Below are 19,669 nucleotides of genomic sequence, written 5' to 3' on the forward strand. Positions count from 1 at the left end.
CATCTAGTCGAGCCCCCCTGCTGTGGGCAGGGACATCTTTCACTAGACCAGGTTTCTCAAATCTTCATCCAACCTGACCTTGAACACTTGCAGTGATGCAGCATCCACAATTTGCTCTGGGCAACCTGTTCCAGCGCCTCACCACCCTCGTCATAAAACAATCTCTTCCTTAGGTCCAATCTAGATCTACCCTCTTTCAGTTCAAAGCCATTGCTCCTTCTCCTGTCACTTCAGGCCTTGGTAAAAAGCCTCTCTTTTATACATTAAAAGGTTGCAATAACGTCTCCCCCCCGGAGCTTTCTCTTCTCTTGGGTTCTCTTTGCATTTCCAGTGATAAATCCCTCTAAATACTCTGGTGTCCCTGAAAGGGCCCAGACAAAGGCACCTCCGTCTCCTAATTCTCATACGTCGGTATCTGAATACTTGGGAGCGGCATGAGAGAGATGGGGCTTGTGGAGATTCCGCTTATCCGAGGTTAGGAAATGGTCTAGGAGTGCAGTATTGAATCTTAGAATATTACTTTATGTTGTTTTACGTAATATTGGAGCCTGGTCACCATGGGAACGGGCGTCTAAATAGAAAGTTGAACTGGAAGGGAGCATACCCCGTTTCTGGGGTGGAGCTGTTGAGCTCGTGCCATCCAGAAAGCTCAGACATGGATGTCGGGGAAGTGCTTCTCCTTCCATGCCACGTGCGCACTGTGGTCCAAAGGGTTTTAGTCTTCCTTACGGCTTGAGAAAACTATAAAACACCGGGAAGGAGAAGACTTCTCCAAGAGCACACAATTATTTTATTGCTCTCCACCTGTGAAACAGGCAGAATTTCAACTTTCCAGGGCAATCTGCTCAGAAACATTTTTATTCCAAAGTGGAATACGGACACTGGTGAGTGCATGTAATCAAGGTGAAAGCTAATAGGTGACTTTATTCCCACCCCCCTTTACATAATATCTCTTCAGCGTCTCTTTTATAAGCTGTCTTTGGAGAATCACTGCAGTTATCCAGCCGTTTCTCCCGTGCCTTTCATTATTGTAACAGAAACAATCACTGGAAATTGCATGATGGTATTGGATTGTGCTACATTCCTTCCGTAGGTCATTTGACAGGAGCTTTTTTCAATAGACCCAAAGGAGAAAGGTACATTTCTGTAAACATGAGACAAGTCCTAGATGTGCTGTAGCCACTTGGGAGAAATCCCCATTGTAAAAGAGGCTTTTAAAATTGCTCATGTGGGATTTGCCATTAAGGGCGTAAAGACCGGAGAAATGGACTTCTGATTCGGCTGACAACTTGCTTCTCATCCTCCGAAGAATTTTAGGAATGTCTTTGCTTCCTTTCGGAGGGCTTAAGGCTAGTGTGCGATTGCAAGGGCTAGAGAGTTGCTTTTCTTCCTGCCTCCCTTCTCTTTGCTGGGTTCAGCTGCCTTCGCATGCCTTGACTGAAGCTTATTAACTCTTGAAATACCAGCGTGCGCTGGGAAAGGGGCTTTTAAAAGTCAGTGGTTTCTTCTTTTGCAGCGCCTGAATGATCCGAAAATCTAGGATGTAACGTAAAAGATCTCGCTTGCTTCAAGGAGTTATCAAATATTTTCGTACGTGCTGCTGTGGGCCGAACCCAGGAAGCTCTGGCTGGGATGTGGCACCGCATGCTTGTCTTTCTTCAGGGTAACGCTGGCTATAAATTGTGCTGGTACTTGTTTATGCACTGTGCTTCCATCATATCCTTACCCTTGGAGCTCAAATGCCCCAGGGTGTCAGAGCGCCAGCGATTGCTCACGCGCTGGGGAAGGCGTGTCGGACCGGCGGCTAAAATTTGCATGTTTTATTCTCCAGAACACAGAGAAATACGGGAATTCTGTCATACTGTATTTTGTATAACATGCAAATGGTCTGTGCCCAAAAGGGCTTAATTACCCATCAATACATTGAGCCCTGGAGCATGCTGGGGGGAGCCATGGGCTTTGCTGCGACTCAGGGCGCTGCCTAAAGACCTGGGCGAGCATCTCCCCTGTGGTCCTGCAGCGTTTCTTCTTGCTGAAGCCCTTGGTTCCTCCCAAGCAGAAGTTTGGTTTTCTCCGGTGAATAAGGTAGAAAGCCCAGTTGGGATCAGCCAGCAAACATCCGTCATCACACTGGAACTGAGGTTTGAACTTAACGTATCTGGTAAGATTTTTGTGTCCGCTACTGCCTCCCCTTCGGCTGGCTGGCAAGGGGAAGCTCGGTGCCTGTAAAGCTGCGGAGCAGCAGCAAGGTAATCTTAGAAACCCGGTTTCTAGACAGAGAGAATCAACTTCTGCTGATGGAGTTATCAAATTAATTCTTCCCTGAGTTTCCCACTTGCTCATGTAATCTGCTGATGAAGTGAGTCATCTCTATGGTGTGTTTGAATTTCTGGTCAATGGTGGAGTTTAAAACAGTGATTTGGAAACCTGTCCCACAGCTTAGAGTGATTGTGCTTTTTTTTGTTTCCTTTCTTTCTTCCACCCTGCTGAGAAAACTGCCCAGCTCCGAGCTTTGATTATTTTAAGTGGAAGAGGGTGACACGAAGACAAACAAACATCATTTAGTTCTTGGGGGCACGCTTTCCTGATGCTTGACCTTTTGGACTTCCAACATCTTCTTGTCCATTTACATGCATTACAGTTTTTCCAATTACCAGTGAATTAAATTTGGAATTGTGGTATTTGGAAATGTCAAGCAGAATCAATAGAAAAGCACTTGGGGCCCAATCTTAGTAGACTCAGCACATTTTAAAGCATATTTGAAATGTCCCTGCTGATGAGTCTCAGAGGACCACATGTAGGTTATGAATCGAGGTGCCGCCGTTTGGGTACCGAAGCCCTCTGTAGCTTGCCAGGTGGGCTGGGGTGTGTTAGGCACACATCAGTCTCTCCCTGGAGAAGACCTTAGAAATCGGGAGCTCCGAAAAGCATTTTCCGCTGGTGGCAGCGGCGTGGGAGGATGGGGACGGTGGGATGGAGCAGGCACACGTGAAAGAGCTGCGGAAGGTATTGCCACGTGGTTGTTGCTGTTCCTTAAATCTCTGCTCTCCACAAGGAGATGCTCCCGTATCCTCGTCCCTTTGCCTGGAAGGAAATTTCTTTTGTAGGCTTGCCTTGAAAGCTCTTCAAAACTTCGCTGCGTGTGGGGAAAATATTTATGAACATACGTGATTTCACTTCCTCCTCCCCTGCTCTTTGGAGACCCCATGCTGGCTCCTGAGGAGAACAGGAGAGAACAAATGATGATGTTTGAAATGTCATTTCAGAATTTGCTGCATATTTTACTTAGCGATATGTGGTATCTGGTCAAAATCTGCCCTCTATTCGATTTTTAGGAGCGTAATTGGAAATATCTTAATCTTGTCATTAAACTCTAATATTTTCCATCACTGAGGCTGCGAAGTTTGGGGGCTGAGACAACCTTCTCGGCAGCTTATTTGCACAGTGCTTAGCTCACGAGGGTCCATTTTTCATGCCAGAGAGTAGTCATTGCTGTTACAAGCCAAATAAATGGTCTGCCTAATGCTTTTATAAATGCGGACCTCAAATTTAAGAAAAAAAATAAAAATAATATCCAGATAACTCTATGCTTATTTGAAAACTCGTGGTCTGGGGCGGGGGGGAAATGGCAACACATCCTCTATGGAAATCCCATATGGAGCAAGGCATTTTCTTAGTGTAGTGGTGCAAAGGAAGCCAGGAGGTGCCTCCTAATGGGCAGGGCGGATGGAGGAGCAGGCGGCATTCTCCTGCCACGCGCGTGGCCGCGGTCCCGCACGAGGTGGCATCCTTGGGGACGGTCACAAACGGAGGAGAGCCAGCAGCTCAGGAGGTTTGGCCGGGCGGTCTGCAGCTTCCAGCATTCTACCCCCTTTTGGATGCATAACTTTGTGTTCGTCGAGGCTGACTTGGTTTTGTTTTTATCCTCTTGGGTGTAGTGGAGGAGTGTGTATATCTGTATTTTTTAAAAAATAAATAAATAAAAAAGAAAGAAATTAGGCCTTTTTTGTGTGTTATTACTAATCTGGTTTGAGCTCTGCTGTCCAAATTGCCTCGTTTGTGACCCAACGTGCATTTAAACATGAACTGCAGAAGCACCACGGCATTAAATGCTTTTGATTGATCTCCCTGATGGTTTTATTAAAGAACTAAAACCTTTTTGGGGGGAGACAGATACAGTTAGCGATGCGCAGGGAGAAATCTAATTACATTTTGGCTTTGTCCTTAACTGAAATGCTACGAAATAGGATTTTTCTAATGGATAACTAAAATGATCTCTTCTTTAAATAAAATAGAGAGGTGACCAGCTGAGTTCAAGTCAAAAAATGCACTGCTTCCAAAAGTTGATTAACTGCTGGCAACGTTGCTGTCCTGCCGCACGCCAGTCCAGCCGGTGACCTGGCCAAACCTCCTTGGATCGCTCTGCCTGGCCGGAGGAATGATTTACTAAACCTTTTCCTGAGTGATCCTCCCCTTTGGGCCAAGAGATTAATCTCATCAGCTCTGTGTGTGTGTGTGTGTGTGTGTGTGTCTGTGTGTGTGTGTACACTCAGTATTTCACTACATCGAGTAACACCGTCATCTCACTCAGCTCCGTCTTCCCTAAACAGGAATCCGCCTGGTTTTATGGACGTGTAAGGAGCTGGGATGCTGCGTGTCCTTCTCTGGATCCTTCTTCTGTCCACCCTGTTCCACTTCGAATCCCAGGGAAATTATTCAGAAGAATTAAACCTTTTATTGCATCCTTTCCCCAAGCTGGTAGTAATGACTCTTAAAACATGCTCCCTATATTTTACAAAACGGGTTTTACTAGCAGTTTGGGGGAAAATTCTAATAAAGATCTAATTCTTCTGAATAATTTCCTTGTTATCTTTTACTGACTTAAGCCCAAGTTAAAAAAGAGATATATGGGGGGGGGATTGCTACACAGATGTCCGTGGAAGCTGTGAAGCGTGAGTCATGGTGTGAATATAGAAGCCCTGAGTTGTCATCCCTGGTGAGCGGGGAGGATGTATTTCTTAATATTAAAGTTCCTTTTTTAATTTTAAAAGAAAATGACTTAAAGCCTCCTGTCCTTTTGAGACTGGTTGTCAATGGCATCATTGCAGGTTACCATGGCAATATATGCTGAGATAATAGATTAACAGCCATTGATTGACTAGAAAACTTAGAGCTCTTTTATCGTGGGATATGCCAAATGTATTGACAGAAAACAGAATTCCAAGTAATATCCTCCCTTGGCGTTACACCGTTGCCGTTCTCGGAGCTGCATGAGCCTGGTTTTACCTGATCTGGCTTAAGAACCAAAACATTTTGCGATAGTTGATGCTTTTCTGTGTTTTGGTTTTTTTGGGGTTTTTTTGGTTTTGTTTTTTTTTTTTCATTACCCGGGGCACTGCTCATCCCTGCACCCGTCTGGCTGGAAGGGGCAAGCCGTGGGTATCTGATAGCTCCGTGCTGGGCTTACGCCGGCCATGGGGGTCCCCAAAGGTGGGGTGAAGTTTTGGGTCGTTTCTGTTACACGGGGCTCGTCTCTGTTACGTGGGGCTCCGCCGTTTCAAGGCTTTTGTGAAAGAACGGGAGAGACAAGCACGGAGTCTTTAAATCCTCATGTACAGTTACGTACTCAGCCACAGATGTCATCGCTAGTTTGATGCTTTGCCTAAAAACGTATTTAGGCCCTATTATTTAAGTACAGCAGGAATGAAATCACCCCGCTTGGGGAATAAGTGCTGGAGCAACGCTTACTAATTGCAGATTCATTATCGGCTCTGTAGAGATGCAACTGGGTGGTCTCTCCGGAGCAACATGTTCCAAACTTTCCCAGTTGTGAGCCTTCCCTGTGGCTCGATTTTGGGATCCACAATGCTGGCAACGACTGTTTGATTTCCTTTAATTTGCCAGTCCTGCACATAACTTCTGGGCAGGTGTCTGGGAGAGGGAGAGCTGGGGTGGGGGGGGGGTAGCAGCCCTCTTTCCCTGCCTTTCCCTCCTCCCCGGTGCCTCCCAGTGTGCTCTACACGTGCTTGGATCGTGGTCCCGCCACCAAAGGATGTGCCAAAATGCAGCCCTGGGTTCGGAGGGGGCTGGTTTAGCATCCCCGCGGGCGCTGAGCAATGGGAAGGGGAGGGCATGAGCTGGCGCGGAAGATGCTGGGCTGCAAGGTGAGCGCCCAGCAGCCTCGTGTTTCCCAGCTCTGCTCAACCGTGCCGTGGTTTGAGGGATAGCTCTGGAAAACAAACCCAAACCTCAAACAAAGGGCCCGACTTTCATAATCACACATGCAAGAATGCATCCGCAGTTGCTTAATTGCTACATGCAATTACCCTCCAAATTAGAGGGCAATTACCCCGATTCAGTGTACAATCTCTGTCGTTTTATATTATAAAATTACATGTACAAATAGCTATATAGGGACATAACTAAGTGTTTGCAAATAACTTCAGTTGCATACACAGTTTCGTGTATAAAGCCCGGTGGTTTTGACAGTTAGGCAAACAGACTGTCTGGTACATCACTCAGTGTTTATGCAGACTATTTTGACACATCCCATCTTTTCGTATATACTTTCATTTTAGTTTTTAAAAAGGGGACAGGCAGAGATAAAGAGCTGAGATTTATAGCAGCCTTCAGCCTTGGGGAAGATATTCCCTACGTATCTAATTATGAGGTAGGAGCCCAGCAACTGCTAACACCTAGACCTGGAGCTGCTACACGGGATCTTGGCTATAATTTAGCAGCTGTTGGATAATGACACAGCCTCGGTGATCTGTCGGCAGCTCCAAATTAGGAAAGCGGAGTTTAGCCTCAGATCAGCAGCGAGGTCCCGTGCCTCAGCAGGCTGAAGTCCTTCAGTTCAAGAGGACCCTTTTTAATGAGCTCCCTCCGTGCCTTGCAACTCCCAAGTAGAGGAGAGAGGTCTTCCCGCGTCGCACGGTGTTGCCGCTGCTCTTCCCATCATTACATGCCTCGGATGGGTGCTGGGGGTCTTGCTCGGCAAAAACCTAGTGATGCTTCAGTCGTTTGGAGCAGAATGTTGACCCAAGGGAATCGACGAAATGATGGTTTCTCAGGGCTGAGGTCAAAAAGTTGACTTCCACCCTAAAAACGGGTGGTGGTGGGTAGACTCCCTCTGCCTTCATGATGTGTTGGGAGTTATTTGGGCCTGGTGGTGTTTCGTGTAATGATATTTGTGTGTGGCTTTTGTTTGAGGAAGGTGTTGGGAGAAGCCGCTCTGCATCATCTCCAAAGCACTGGGTGGATGCAGTGGGATGCCAGAAACCCATCTGCTCCTGCAAAGCCTAATTCTGCCTTAGACTTCGATTTCAAACAGCCCTTCAGACTTTATTCCTTCAATGACTGTTTGTGGATCGCAGTATGAAAATGTTGATCGTTCTGGTCCGGCTGCTGACATGAGGCTCTTTTCCATGGAGACAACTGGAGTACTGTGTCCAGTTCTGGGCTCCCCGATTCAAGAAGGACAGGGAACTGCTGGAGAGGGCTACCAAGATGATGAGGGGACTGGAACACCTCTCTTATGAAGAAAGGCTGAGGGATTTGGGTCTCTTCAGTCTAGAAAAAAGACAGCTGAGGGGGGACCTTATCAACGCTTATAAATACTGAAAGGGTGGGTGTCAGGAGGATGGGACCAGGCTCTTTTCAGTGGTGCCCAGGGACAGGACAAGAGGTAACGGGCACAAACTTGAGCATAGGAAGTTCCACCTGAACATGAGGAGGAACTTCTTTCCTGTGAGGGTGGCAGAGCCCTGGCACAGGCTGCCCAGAGAGGTGGTGGAGTCTCCGTCTCTGGAGACATTCCAAACCCGCCTGGAGGCGTTCCTGTGCCACCTGCTCTGGGTGACCCTGCTCTGGCAGGGGGTTGGACTAGATGATCTCCAGAGGTCCCTTCCAGCCCCTGCCATTCTGTGATTCTGTAACCGGGGCTGCTGGAGATGCCGTGCTCCTGCCCGCCATGCGTGCTCTGGCTTTGCTTGCTCAGTGTTTTCTGCAAATTGCTGCCTGTGCAGCGAGGTGGGTCTGCCTGCAGTAGTTTCCACAGTCATGGTTGAAACATCTCCCTTGCAAAGTGCCTACGTGTAGCAGGGGCCAGCAGATCCCACCAGCGTTTGTACTTCTTGCCTGTACCTAATGGGAGTCCCTGCCAGGTAGGAAACAGCTTTTTTCCCAACTTTTGCTTTGTGGCTGGTGGAGTTGGGTTAGGTGGGAGGGGAGCAGGGGCACAATGAATTAAACCAAGTTCCGACAGCGATGTTCAAACACTTGCTTAGCAAATGTTTTCTATCTCGTTCCGCCCAAGTCCTGTTGACTTTCTGCCAAAAGCCAAGCAGTTCCCCGGTACGTTTATTTTCCACCCCACACGAGCTGGGTGTCATTGCCAGGCAATGCCAGCTAATGAAGGAGGTCAGGAGGTTTCCTACCACCACGTACCAATGCTGGCATGAGGGACGGCAAGAGCGTTGTGGGGAGGGAAGGGCAGGACCTGGCGGACACAGCCCCTCAAGCTGTGGTTTGTGACTGCACCCAAAGGCCTTTTGTTTCTGGAGAGCCTTTTTGTGGCCCAAATTAATCTTGTCCCTTCCCTCAGGTACTCAGGTGTGGTTCAACATCTCCTTTGAGCCAGCTTGTGCTGATGGGCATTGAGGGAAGCCCACTCAAGTCCCACCCAACCCTTCTTGTTGGCCCATGCATCGGCTGTGGCCTGTGGAAGGAGACGAGCGCTTCCTGACCCCATTTTGGGGCAATACCCTTCCATTTTTGTGGCAACTTGAAATGAGAAGCAGGACATGGTTGATCTGCGCCTCTTCCACCAGTGTTACTCTGCAGATGTGTCCAGCTTGGTTTTTCTTACAAACCTCCAGTGGCCTTGGGGGAATGGATGCTTCCATGCCCATTGCCCAAGGAGGGAGGAGGAGGCAGGAAAACCCGCATGGCTTCCCAGAGATGCAGGAGGAGAGCTCAGATTTCCTCCTTTTAGTGACCACCACCCCACCGCTCTCCCTCAAAGGCCCAAAACCCGGTTTCAATTCCCCCTCCCTCCATTCAGGTGAGGGTTTGAACGCAGGGAGTGCAGATAAGGCAGTTAGCTACAACCTTTGGGCTCTGCGTGATCCATTACAGAGCAAGGTGTGAGTGTTTCTCGAGGAGCTAAAGCAGCAGGTAAATTAACACCCAGTCCTGGAGCCAGGCCCCTTCCTGCTGAGACCGTCTTGGGCACAAACAAAAGGGTTTCTTGCAGTCCTGAGCACCGAGCAGGATGAGGATCCTTACCAAAGGGCTTTTTAAAAAGATCTGAAAGCAGGTAGCAAACAGGCAGGTTTTTAAAGTATCTCCTTAACCACAAGCATCCTTAGGAGCTGTTTTAAGGAAAACATACGTGTATTTAGTCATACAAAACTTTATATGTGCTTTTATTCAACTCATCTAAACTTTGACAGCGGGGAAAAAAAAAACTGCGAAAGGCCCTTTTCCTGGCGCGGTTGGTGTTTGCAGAGTTGGGTTTGTGTGTTTGCAAGCAGAGCTTAGTCTTCAGCTGAAACTTGTTCCAGGAAAGACAACTGTCTTGGGGGAAGGGAGCCTGGGCTCAGCACAGGATTTAGCAGCCGCGGTTTGCTGGTCCCAGAGCCGATAAAGCTCCTGCTTCACGTCTTTTTAACATTCTTTTTCTCAAAGCACGGTGGAAACACCAAATCTCGCGGCAGCTCGGTGCGTTGCGTTGGCCTTCGTTGCAGGTGGAGAAAACAGAGACTGCCCCGTATTGCTCGAGGTTAACAGACGGAGGTGGCTGAGCCAGGATTAGATTTTGGAGCTGCTTCCCAGGAAAATGGTTCATTAAACCTTCCTTTTTTTCTGGGGGGTGGGTTTGGGAAGGGAAAGGAAATTCCCATCTAGAGCAAAAGCAGGATTCGTTTGGGGATGATGGAAATAATATTACAAAATGTATTTCAAGGACTGGACCAGAAGGTGATAGAGTATTAGCTATTAGGTATCAGCTAGAAGCCACGTGACGTATGACAATGAAGCTAAGATATTTACTCATTCCTTAATAAATAAAAAGATATCTCCCTCCCCACACACAAGACAATGCTCCTTCGCTTTGCTGCTGCTTTAACCAGTATTTAGCAAAAAGGCGTAATCTGCCCTAACAAAGCGTGGTGCAAGTATCAAGAGAACAAATATCAAGGCTTTAACAAGAAGTGTCAATATTGACGCTGTTCGGTGTTGAGGGATATTGGTAGGTTGTTTTTATTATAGTAAGCAACTTGTCAGAGGAGAACTCAGACGGAGCTTTGCAAGTGCCGATAAAACCTGCGGGTGCTATTGAAATTGAGCTCTTGCTCGTGTGTGCTTTGAATATAATTTCCAGTTTCAGAAGTCAGCTTTATGACTTTCTCATAGCCCTCCTCCCTTTCAGTCTCTCCCACAGTGCCGATTAACCATTCTTCCCAAAAAAAGAGTTATTGAAGGGTTGAACACCTCCTCAACTTGCAAAGAGATCTTCCCAATCTGATGAGTTTGCTCCATACCATAAAAATTACCCATCGCTGAGCCCAGGTGTCAGTATCGGGAGCAGGTTGGACACATCACCCCTAGCTTGTGTAGAAACCGTGGTTTCTCCTGCCACCTTCTTGCTGTTCCACTTCTGCTCCATCCCAGGTCATCTGCACTCTTTATATGACTGTCGTGGTTTGAAAATTAAAATTATGGAAAGGAAATTGGTTCTGTTTTACCTCAAACCAGGAAAATGACACCTGTTGGCAGCAGAAGGTTGATTCCCTACAGCAGATGAGGCTACATTCAGTAGCTTGAATGCATTCTCTAGCTTAAGCGCCATCTCTGAAGTGCTCTCCATGCACTGCAGAATTGGAGGTCAATCCTGCCACCAAGTAACAGCTTGGAAACTTGGCAACTTGAGGAGCTGCAGGCCATGGAAAGGCAGGTGAGGTCCAATTTCCTCCTTACTTGGGACGAGTTGTTTTAATTTTGGAGTGTTGAGTCTTCAGCTGGAAGTAATGCTCCCTTCTGGCTGGATGTTGGGAGGGTGCCTACATCAGTAGTGGATGGGTGTTCAGGTGTGGAAATGATGAAGCTACAGAAGGTAACCAGGGCCTGGAGCTGGTGCCTGTGGCCCAGCTGGGTGTTTTCTCTGCTGCTCAGCGTCTTGGGAAGACTGAATTGCATCGCCTTGTAGAGACCTTTCAGAAGTGGCTGGGTTGCCATGTTGAGTGGGAGTCACAGCATTGGGTTGCATTTAGGTCATCCAAACTTGTCCCTGACTGCCTTAATCTCAACATTAAAGGTTGCACGGCCTTTGGAGAAGGTAGAGTCATGAAAGCACTGGAAAATTTTCCAGCCAGAAACTTAGTTCTGCACTTTGCAATAGGTCTGGCTATTCTGGGAGCGTAGCACTTTCATTTCACTATCCTGTGGGACCCATTCATGTTTTCTGCCCAGTTGTCAACACATTTTATTGGGATACTTACTCTTTCCGTGATTGCAATCCATCAAAATAATGGACAGGTCTGGCCTTGCCTAAGGTTGGGTATTCCCAAAGAGAGATGGCTGCAGGGCATCTCAGGATTTACAAAATCACAAGCTTCCTGGTACCTTTTCTGGGTGTCTGCTTATATGTTGTGTGTTTCATTCTTCTTCTCATTTTAAAAGAATCCTCAAAATGCCAGAGTGCAGAGCATTTCCAAATGAAGAGAGGATTTATGAGGCTTAGGACAAAATGGATCACCTGCAGATACCAGCGTTCGCTTACTTGACTCTGTTTTTAATGGATGTGTCTGTAACCGTGTTTCAGCTCCGGGCCATGGTGGCCATCTGGGAATTGTTTCACATGGGGCGGTAGGAACTCCTCGGTCCTTTGGTACAAGGCACTAGTGGGGGAAAGACTCACAGGCTATGAAGACTCCTTGGTTTGTGGTGGCCAAAAATCTGTCTGGGGTGGCCAGAGTTGTTTGGGAAAGAGAGTTGCTTTTTGCTGAAGGTCTTGCCTGGGTGGAGAGGCAGCGTGAGCTGTCACTGCAGCTAAAAGCATGGCATTTATTGTATGGATACTTATCCAAATAAGCCCGAATTGGGATCTAAGTAAGGAATAGGCACTGGTCTGGCCCTCCTGTGCAGGATGAATATTATCTGTTCTCAGTTGCATCCTACCGATGTAAGAAACCATTTATTTTTAGGTGATGTTTCCTGAAATAGTGGTGGAGCGGGAGGGTAACTCCGTTGTGTGACATCCCAGCAAGCAGCAGGTAGCTCCCTGGGAGGTTGTCTTTCCTAAACAGGGTTTCTGTCATTAGAAAGTAGAACTGGATATGGGTTGTACATCCCCCTGGTTGGGTTCTGTGGCTAGAAATTACTGGGTATGGTTTGTAGATCCCCTTGTTTGGGTTCTGCAGTTGAAGCACTGGCTGGAGAAGACCTGAGGGGAGTCTCAGCTGGGCTCTTGACATCCTCATGAGCTCCTGTTTGAGTTTAGGCAAACCTGACCTCTCTGTTCCCCACCTCACACCAGCAAAGGAGAATAACCCTCCACACCACGCCGTAGCTCACAACCATGAGCTGCCTAGCTCCCGGGGAGGCAAATGTATGCCATCACCTAAAGCATAGCCACATGGAGGTGTGACTCCCAGGACCTGTTTCTCATTTTCCTTGAACGTACTTGGCGTTTTGCATTTCGCTTCAGGACCAGGCCATGGTGAGGCTGAGACAAGGGAATGCATTTACTACAACGCCAACTGGGAGCTGGAGAAGACCAACCAGAGCGGCGTGGAGCGCTGCGAGGGGGAGAAGGACAAGCGGCTCCACTGCTACGCCTCCTGGAGAAACAACTCGGGCTCCATCGAGCTGGTGAAGAAAGGCTGCTGGTTAGACGACTTCAACTGTTATGACAGGTAATAGCCTAACTGTTTTTTCTGAATACAGGTTTAATTGTTCCTCTAAGTGCAAAAGCTCATGATTTTTGCGTCGAGGAAAAGAAAGCAAGTCCAAGTCAATTGGCCCATTCATCCCCTGTAATTACTTTTGTTGCTAATGCAGCTCTCAGAATTGTCACTTCTCTGTCTTGACTTTCTAAATAGAAGCTGCAAAAGGCATTTTTAGGTTTTTTTTGTTGTGTGGTTGTTTTTTTTTCCTTAGCAAAGCTTTGATAATTCTGGCATGCGTTGAGAAACGTGTCCTGTACCATCAAATGAAGAGCAATATGTTCTTCCAAGAGCATTTGGCGATACAAAGGAAAGCTTGGAATCGTTTGAAGCTCTCTAGAAAAGCACAGATATCTGGGGGTGTTTAGAGGTTGAGATATTCTGGCGTTTGTGATGTTGCAAAAAGTTTTCATTGTTGTTTGGCTGAGTTAAGAGACGGGCCAGGAGAAAGAGTGGGGCAGCAAAAGCAATATGCGTATTTGTGTGTCGCTGCCTGTAGCGAGCTGAAAAGGAGCGGGGTTATGTAGTACGAAGGCTCCAGCCTCATTTAATAGCTGGGAAAATAAACTAGTCGTTTCTCATTTCCCTTGATGCAATTCTACAGAAGGGAAAAGAATTACAGCTGGAGAAAACAGCCCTCTGAAGTTTCACAGTTTAAAGGATAATGTTCAGTAGCTCGAGACTCGGTGTTTCTGTTAGAAAAGCCCCCAGTGACCAACCAACCAACCCAAACCCACCCCTTTCAATAAGGATTAACAGAAGATAAACTTCAAGGATTTTCCTTGATATAACACCGATGTAGGTTGATCTCACCTTTGTGCAATTCCCAGCTGCGCATCTCTGTAGCTTCTCATTCTGAAAGCGTTAGGACATCTGGTCCGAAGCGGTGGGCTTAAGCTGGGACTGGATTTTGTCCCGTGGCTGGAGAGTTTTCTCCCTTCAGTGCTGTACACTGTCCCTGCTTTTGTGCCCGTTGTCTCAGCTCATCCCGACTGTGAGTCGTTCCTCATCTTCCTTCTATTATTAGCGCCGGGGTTACTTTCCCACCACACCTATTCCCTTGGCAGTTGCGTAGCCAAGCTCTATATATAGTGAAATTTTTATTCTTTCTCGATAAATCAATCCTCCTCGGCCCATTAGTCATCTTAATGCCGATCCTTCTGAGAACAGAAGGTCACTCGAGTTTCCTACTTCCAAGCAGAAGTGTTTACTGTAAACAGATTTCTCCTTTCAGTGCCTGCTCTTGTATACAGTGACACTTGTATTGTCACTGAGTGTCTCTGTGCAGGGATGTAGTGGTTCTTAAACTTTGTCATAATGTGTTGCTCTCTTACAACAGTAAAAAGTTTCCAGGGCTCCTCACAAGCCTTTTCGCAGCCCTGAGGTTGAGCACCCATTATCCTGCAGCCTGATTCTTCAAAGCCACAGTTCCAGGGCAAAGCTAAAAGATCTTCTGAGAATTAACAAACAGCACAAGTGTTGAAAGCAACATTTGAAATAAAGGTTAGCTTTAATTAAATAAAGGATGTTTAAATGGAGTCTTTTTTTTTTTTTTTTTTCTTTTTCCTTCCCTTGAGCGCCCTCGGCAGTATTTCATGCAGGTAGTGTTGCATCCTGAGATGGGAGAAATGGCTAAAAAGATGATTTTTCGATCAACGGCGCTGTGCTGTTGCCCTTTCTGTCTCTATCGTCGGCAGCTTTGGGTGCCGAGCTCCCGGGTGCAGCCTCCGGAGATGCACCTCTACCTGTATCTCCAAGCATCCCCCGAATGCGGGGCACGGTCCCGCTCTGCCGGGCTGCAGCTCCGCTCCGAGCACGTGCTGCTCCCGGCCAAGCGCCGCCTCCTTGTCGCTGAGAGGTGGAAAATGCCGGAGCGCGAGGGTTGGGACGCTGAGGGTGATGGCTCCTTACTCTGTTCTGTACCTTGAGGAAACAAGAACGCGGCATATGTACGTTTAAGGCTATGGGAAAAAGGTGGTGTTTAAAAATCGCCTTGTGCGCTCTTCCTTCATGTACACAGCCCCAGCAGAGAGGTCGTGTTCACGTTCCCTCGAAGAGCACGTGAACCGCTACGAAACGTGCCCTCGCTGCCGTAGAAAAAGGTGTCGTTCTCTCCCACCGTCTCATTTGTAATATTTGCTAAGTATAACATGTCATATGTACCTGGATGGCTGCCCTGAGCGCACACCAACTCAAAGACAGGGATAACGAATTGCAGATGTGGAGCAGGCTGTTTTCCCTCATTAGCTTGATTTCTTAACCAACAGATTTAGCAAAGGATGTGTTTTCTATTGAAGACTCCAATACCGATGCCGTTAAATCCAAACGGCTTGTTATCTGATTTCACAAAAAAGCATCTGGAAGCATTGCTTAACTTGTTGAAACATCTTTGTTCATTTGAATAAGTCAAATAGCTGCTTTTTTTTTTTTTTGTCTTTGAAGTTTGAAAAAATAAAAGCCTGAAAAACGAACCAAGCGCTTCCCAGCGGAGACCTTGCAGGAGACATTTCGGCTATAGCCGCTGTATTTTTTTCCCCAAAAGGAACGAAGCATCGAAAACTGCCCTGTGTTATGATTGAAGAGAGCCCTTTCCGTTCTTCTCGTGGCAGTATGTCAGTGATACCACGGAACGGGAGGCTTGGCATGGGTTCATAAATGAGTAATAATGTCAAACACATAGGATTGTTTTGCTACTTCCTCCGAGCGGTCGAAGGAAGGAAGTTATGCATATAATTTAGCTGGGCTTCAGGAAATAGTTTGATACGGTTCTCTGCGGAGAGCAGCTCCGCAACCCTAATAGCTAAAAGCAGAGGGTATCGTAGGAAAAGGTGGCAGGGAAGGGAAGCGGGCATTTAAGAAAGGGAAAGAAATGAAGCGCTGGAGCACTGCGAAAATCACTGCACGTCGCTTTTGGCGCTGATCTGCGGGAGAGGGAGGATGTGCAGAAGTGGAGTTGGTCTGATCCATGGAAGTCCCCTAACGCCCTGCACGGTGTAGAAGGAAACCTCGGTGCTGAGAAGGCCGTGGCGCTACCCGGAGAACGGGCAGATACAAAAAACGGGAGCTGCAACCTGATTTTCGTAAGGGCTTTTGTGCAGGAATAAGTTTTTTAAAGGAGAAGGAGACGGCACGTGAAAATTAAACTTTTAAAAACAACCAAAACCTGCAGCCTCCCTCCTGCCTGCAGCGGGACTGTTGTCGCTGCTGGTGTCTGGTGTCCTTCTGGTGCGTATAGCGATGCTTAAGGCTGGGAGAGCCTTGAGCCTCATCATACGCACTTTATGGTACAATGTTTAATTGCATGATCGAATACTCCTCTCCCCTGGCAGCGTACATACAGGCTGTGGGAAAGACACTGTCTGGGGAACGAGGCATCACTCCATCATTTTTTGGCTTCTCGTTCAGTTAGCGGCGGCGGCCGTTATTTATTACTCGCCATCTAATGCCTTCGGTACATATGGAAGCATTTGTTTCCTTTACGGTCTTTTCAAGGGTCTTTGCTATCCACTGGGGTATTTGAGGGCCAAGTTGTTTTCTGTAAGTGGAGATGACCGATCCGTGCGGTGTGACAGCAGGAGAATTGCGTGGAGAAGACAATTTGGGGCAGGTCGGCTCCCAAAAACAAGCGGCAGGAGTTGGCTGACGTTGGTTTTTTCTCTTCCTTTTGTTGCCGTGTCTGTCCCTCCCTGACGCAGGCAGGAGTGCGTAGCCACAGAAGAAAACCCTCAAGTGTTTTTCTGCTGCTGCGAGGGCAACTATTGCAATGAGAAGTTTACCCATTTGCCTGAAGTCACCGGCCCAGAAGGTGAGTGACTGGGTGAACAGGGAGAGTTGGGGTCGCCTCCTCTAGACCCAGTCTGTGATGACTTTGGGTTGTTGCACGTTGAGCAAAAAAATCTATTGGACAGGACGCAAAGTACCTTTTTGGTTACAAAAGTCCAGAAATCCTCTGCTGGGATTCTTCAAGTATAGTTTTTTAATGTTGTTTCACGCTGTGGGTAAAGTGTGTTGTACCAACACCTCATATACCATCGGAAAGGATTAGATTTTCCTCACGGTGGACATTCACACTGGGCTCTTACAGAGCAAAATCCCACACAAAGGGAAGAGGGCAGTGTGATTTATACAATACGGATCAACTCAAACTCTTAAAAGGTATTTGACACCTTCTTCATTAATTGTCATAGTGGGCATCAAGGATTTTTACATGCGATTGGTCTTTTCTTGGTCTGGGGATTGAAAGGGAATGGGTACACGTGTCAGCTTCCGGAGTTTGTGGATATACTTCAAGGAAGAAAAGCAATAGCAGGTCCTTCTTCAGAGGCTAATAGAAAAATGATGATTCTTTTAGCTGTAGGCTTGCTAAAGCATCATTCAGTAAAAATTATGAAAGCAGGTGGATCTTTTCCTTGGGATGGTTTATTTTGCCATCAGCTACCTGCATTTACTGAGATATTCCAGTAGACCGTTATCAGATTTTCCTGGGCTTTCCTGTTAGGTTTTTAATTGTTTACATGGGTTTTATTATCTCCTGTTATTAATGTACCCGTAGCAACCTAGTAGCAAATATTCTTTCTCTCACAGTTTTTTGTTTAATTTGGCAAGTCTTGCTATTTTTTCCCTCCCTGTCTCCAACATAGCAACATGGCTCCATTTAGTATTCCCATTGTTTGTGTCTCAACTGCACTGATGTAATTTGGAACAAGAACTACTGTGGGAATAGCGCATTTGATTGTGGCTCCGGCAGCATTTTACTAAAAACTGACATCTTGTCAATCACTGTAAAAGGCAACGCAACGCTGCGAGGGATTTCGTGCTCGCTTAATACATTGGGAAGGGTTAAGAGGAGGAAATTTTCTGCTTTTACGTATCCCAGCAAGAAATACCCATCTTAAATAAAGGTCAGGTGGAGGCCCGGATTGCAAAGTGTGGTTTGGACCGTTGTAACTCCATTGGTAATAGCCATATGGAAAAGAGTAAACCGCGGAGCTGTATGAATACTGTTGGATGTGAGAGGATGCGCCAGTGAGCATTGTCGACTTTGGAGTAGAAGGAAGGATGGGGTTTAGTTGCGTCTGGCTGTGTAGCTGACAGTGCTGTTGCAAGCCTGAAGGGTCCTTTCCCTCGTTTACCCTGCTCTTTTCTCGCAGTCATCTACGAGCCGCCGCCACCAACGCCCTCCCTGCTCAACATCCTGGTGTATTCGCTGCTCCCCATCGCTGTCCTGTCCATGGCCATCCTCTTGGCCTTCTGGATGTACCGTCACCGCAAGCCTCCCTACGGCCACGTCGACATTAATGAGGTGAGGGAGGAACCGTGGGCTTCTCCAAATTGCTCCTCTGTATTTGGACCTTACAAAAGGCACGGAGGCCGCTCGGTGTATAGAATCATAGAATCACAGAATGGTTTGGGTTGGAAGGGACCTTAAAGATCATCCAGTTCCAACCCCCCTGCCCTGGGCAGGGACACCTCCCACTAGACCAGGCTGCTCCAAGCCCCATCCAGCCTGGCCTTGAACGCTTCCAGTTCCACTTGAACTGTTCCGGTGTCTCACCACCCTCAGAGTGAAAAATTTCTTCCTGATACCTAATCTAAATCTGCCCTCTTTCGGTTTGAAGCCATTAGCCCTCGTCCTATCACTACATGCCCCTGTAAAAAGTCCTGCTCCAGCTTTCTTGTAGGTGCACTTCAGATACTGTAAAGCTGCTATAAGGTCTCCCCGGAGTCTTCTCTTCTCCATATGTTCACATCCACTTTTGCTTCACTCTTGTCAGGTGGCCTAACTTTTCTTCTCTAGCTTTTTGAAGTTGGCCTCTGTGGCAGTATTAGCGTCCCCTATTAGGCTGGTGGGTTTAGATGCGGTTATCACCGTGTCCGAGATCCCTAAGGGATGGAGTTACACAGCCCTGCTTGGTGGCTACCCTTCTCCCCAAACACTCACCCCCCCTGTCTGATTTCAGCTGACTTTGCAGAGGAGCAGAGATCATAGAGATGATAAAGCTCCTGCCGATGGGGTGTCGGGAGATGTTTTACGAGCCATCAGAGAATGCAGGCAGGCGGTCATCCTCATGGCCCAAAGCTATCGGGAACTGGTCCTTGCTGGCTCTGCTATGCCTTGAGCCTTCTGGTATCTTCTGAAGGGCTAAGCAGCCACCTCTCCCTCCCTCCTCTGCCCATTACAGCCCATACTGTGAACCTTTCCCATCTGAAAGCAGCTAGGACAGAGCTCCAACCCCACGCGTCCTGCGGGGTTGCATTGTTCTCCTGGACAAATGCAGGGTTTAAACAGATATGATCTTTATGACGCTGACAGGCCTGTTTGCTGCCCATTGCTGGTGTTATGTGAAACGCGCCTAATGAAGTGCAAAGCAGTGGGAGGTTTTAGGTGTAGTTGGCTGTTGGGTCACAAAGATCAAAAAGTTCCTACTTTTGGCAGGAGGTGGCCTTGAGGTCATCGGTGTTTTACAGCCCAAAATAGCTCTTGCTTTGAAAACCTAGGAGAATTCAGGTTTAGCCCGAGGATGGCAGGCAGTAGTTTGACACACAAAGTGACACTGGGAGGCGTAGATTGTTCTGTATGTTCTATACAAATACCCTGCAAAGCAAGATAGGGAATTTGGGGCTGCTCTTGCCGCAAACTGTACATCTAAATAATTTGCGTGAAAGAAAATGTCACTTCTTTACGCCTCTTTCCCCTCACGCAGTCTCTCCATCCCTCCCCA

The 19,669-nt window shown here is 47.4% G+C and overlaps 1 protein-coding gene across 1 annotated transcript in view; it reads left to right on the forward strand.

Annotated features, from left to right (window-relative positions):
* Positions 1 to 19,669, forward strand: part of ACVR2B (activin A receptor type 2B) — a 104,185-nt gene that overhangs the window by 72,217 nt on the left and 12,299 nt on the right. The window contains exons 3-5 of the mRNA XM_054192091.1: positions 12,710 to 12,917; positions 16,643 to 16,752; positions 18,098 to 18,249. Of these exons, the coding sequence (XP_054048066.1) occupies positions 12,710 to 12,917; positions 16,643 to 16,752; positions 18,098 to 18,249 (470 nt within the window). The remainder of the gene's footprint in view (positions 1 to 12,709; positions 12,918 to 16,642; positions 16,753 to 18,097; positions 18,250 to 19,669) is intronic.

This window comes from Rissa tridactyla, chromosome 2, assembly GCF_028500815.1.
Source record: "Rissa tridactyla isolate bRisTri1 chromosome 2, bRisTri1.patW.cur.20221130, whole genome shotgun sequence".
NCBI lineage: Eukaryota > Metazoa > Chordata > Aves > Charadriiformes > Laridae > Rissa > Rissa tridactyla.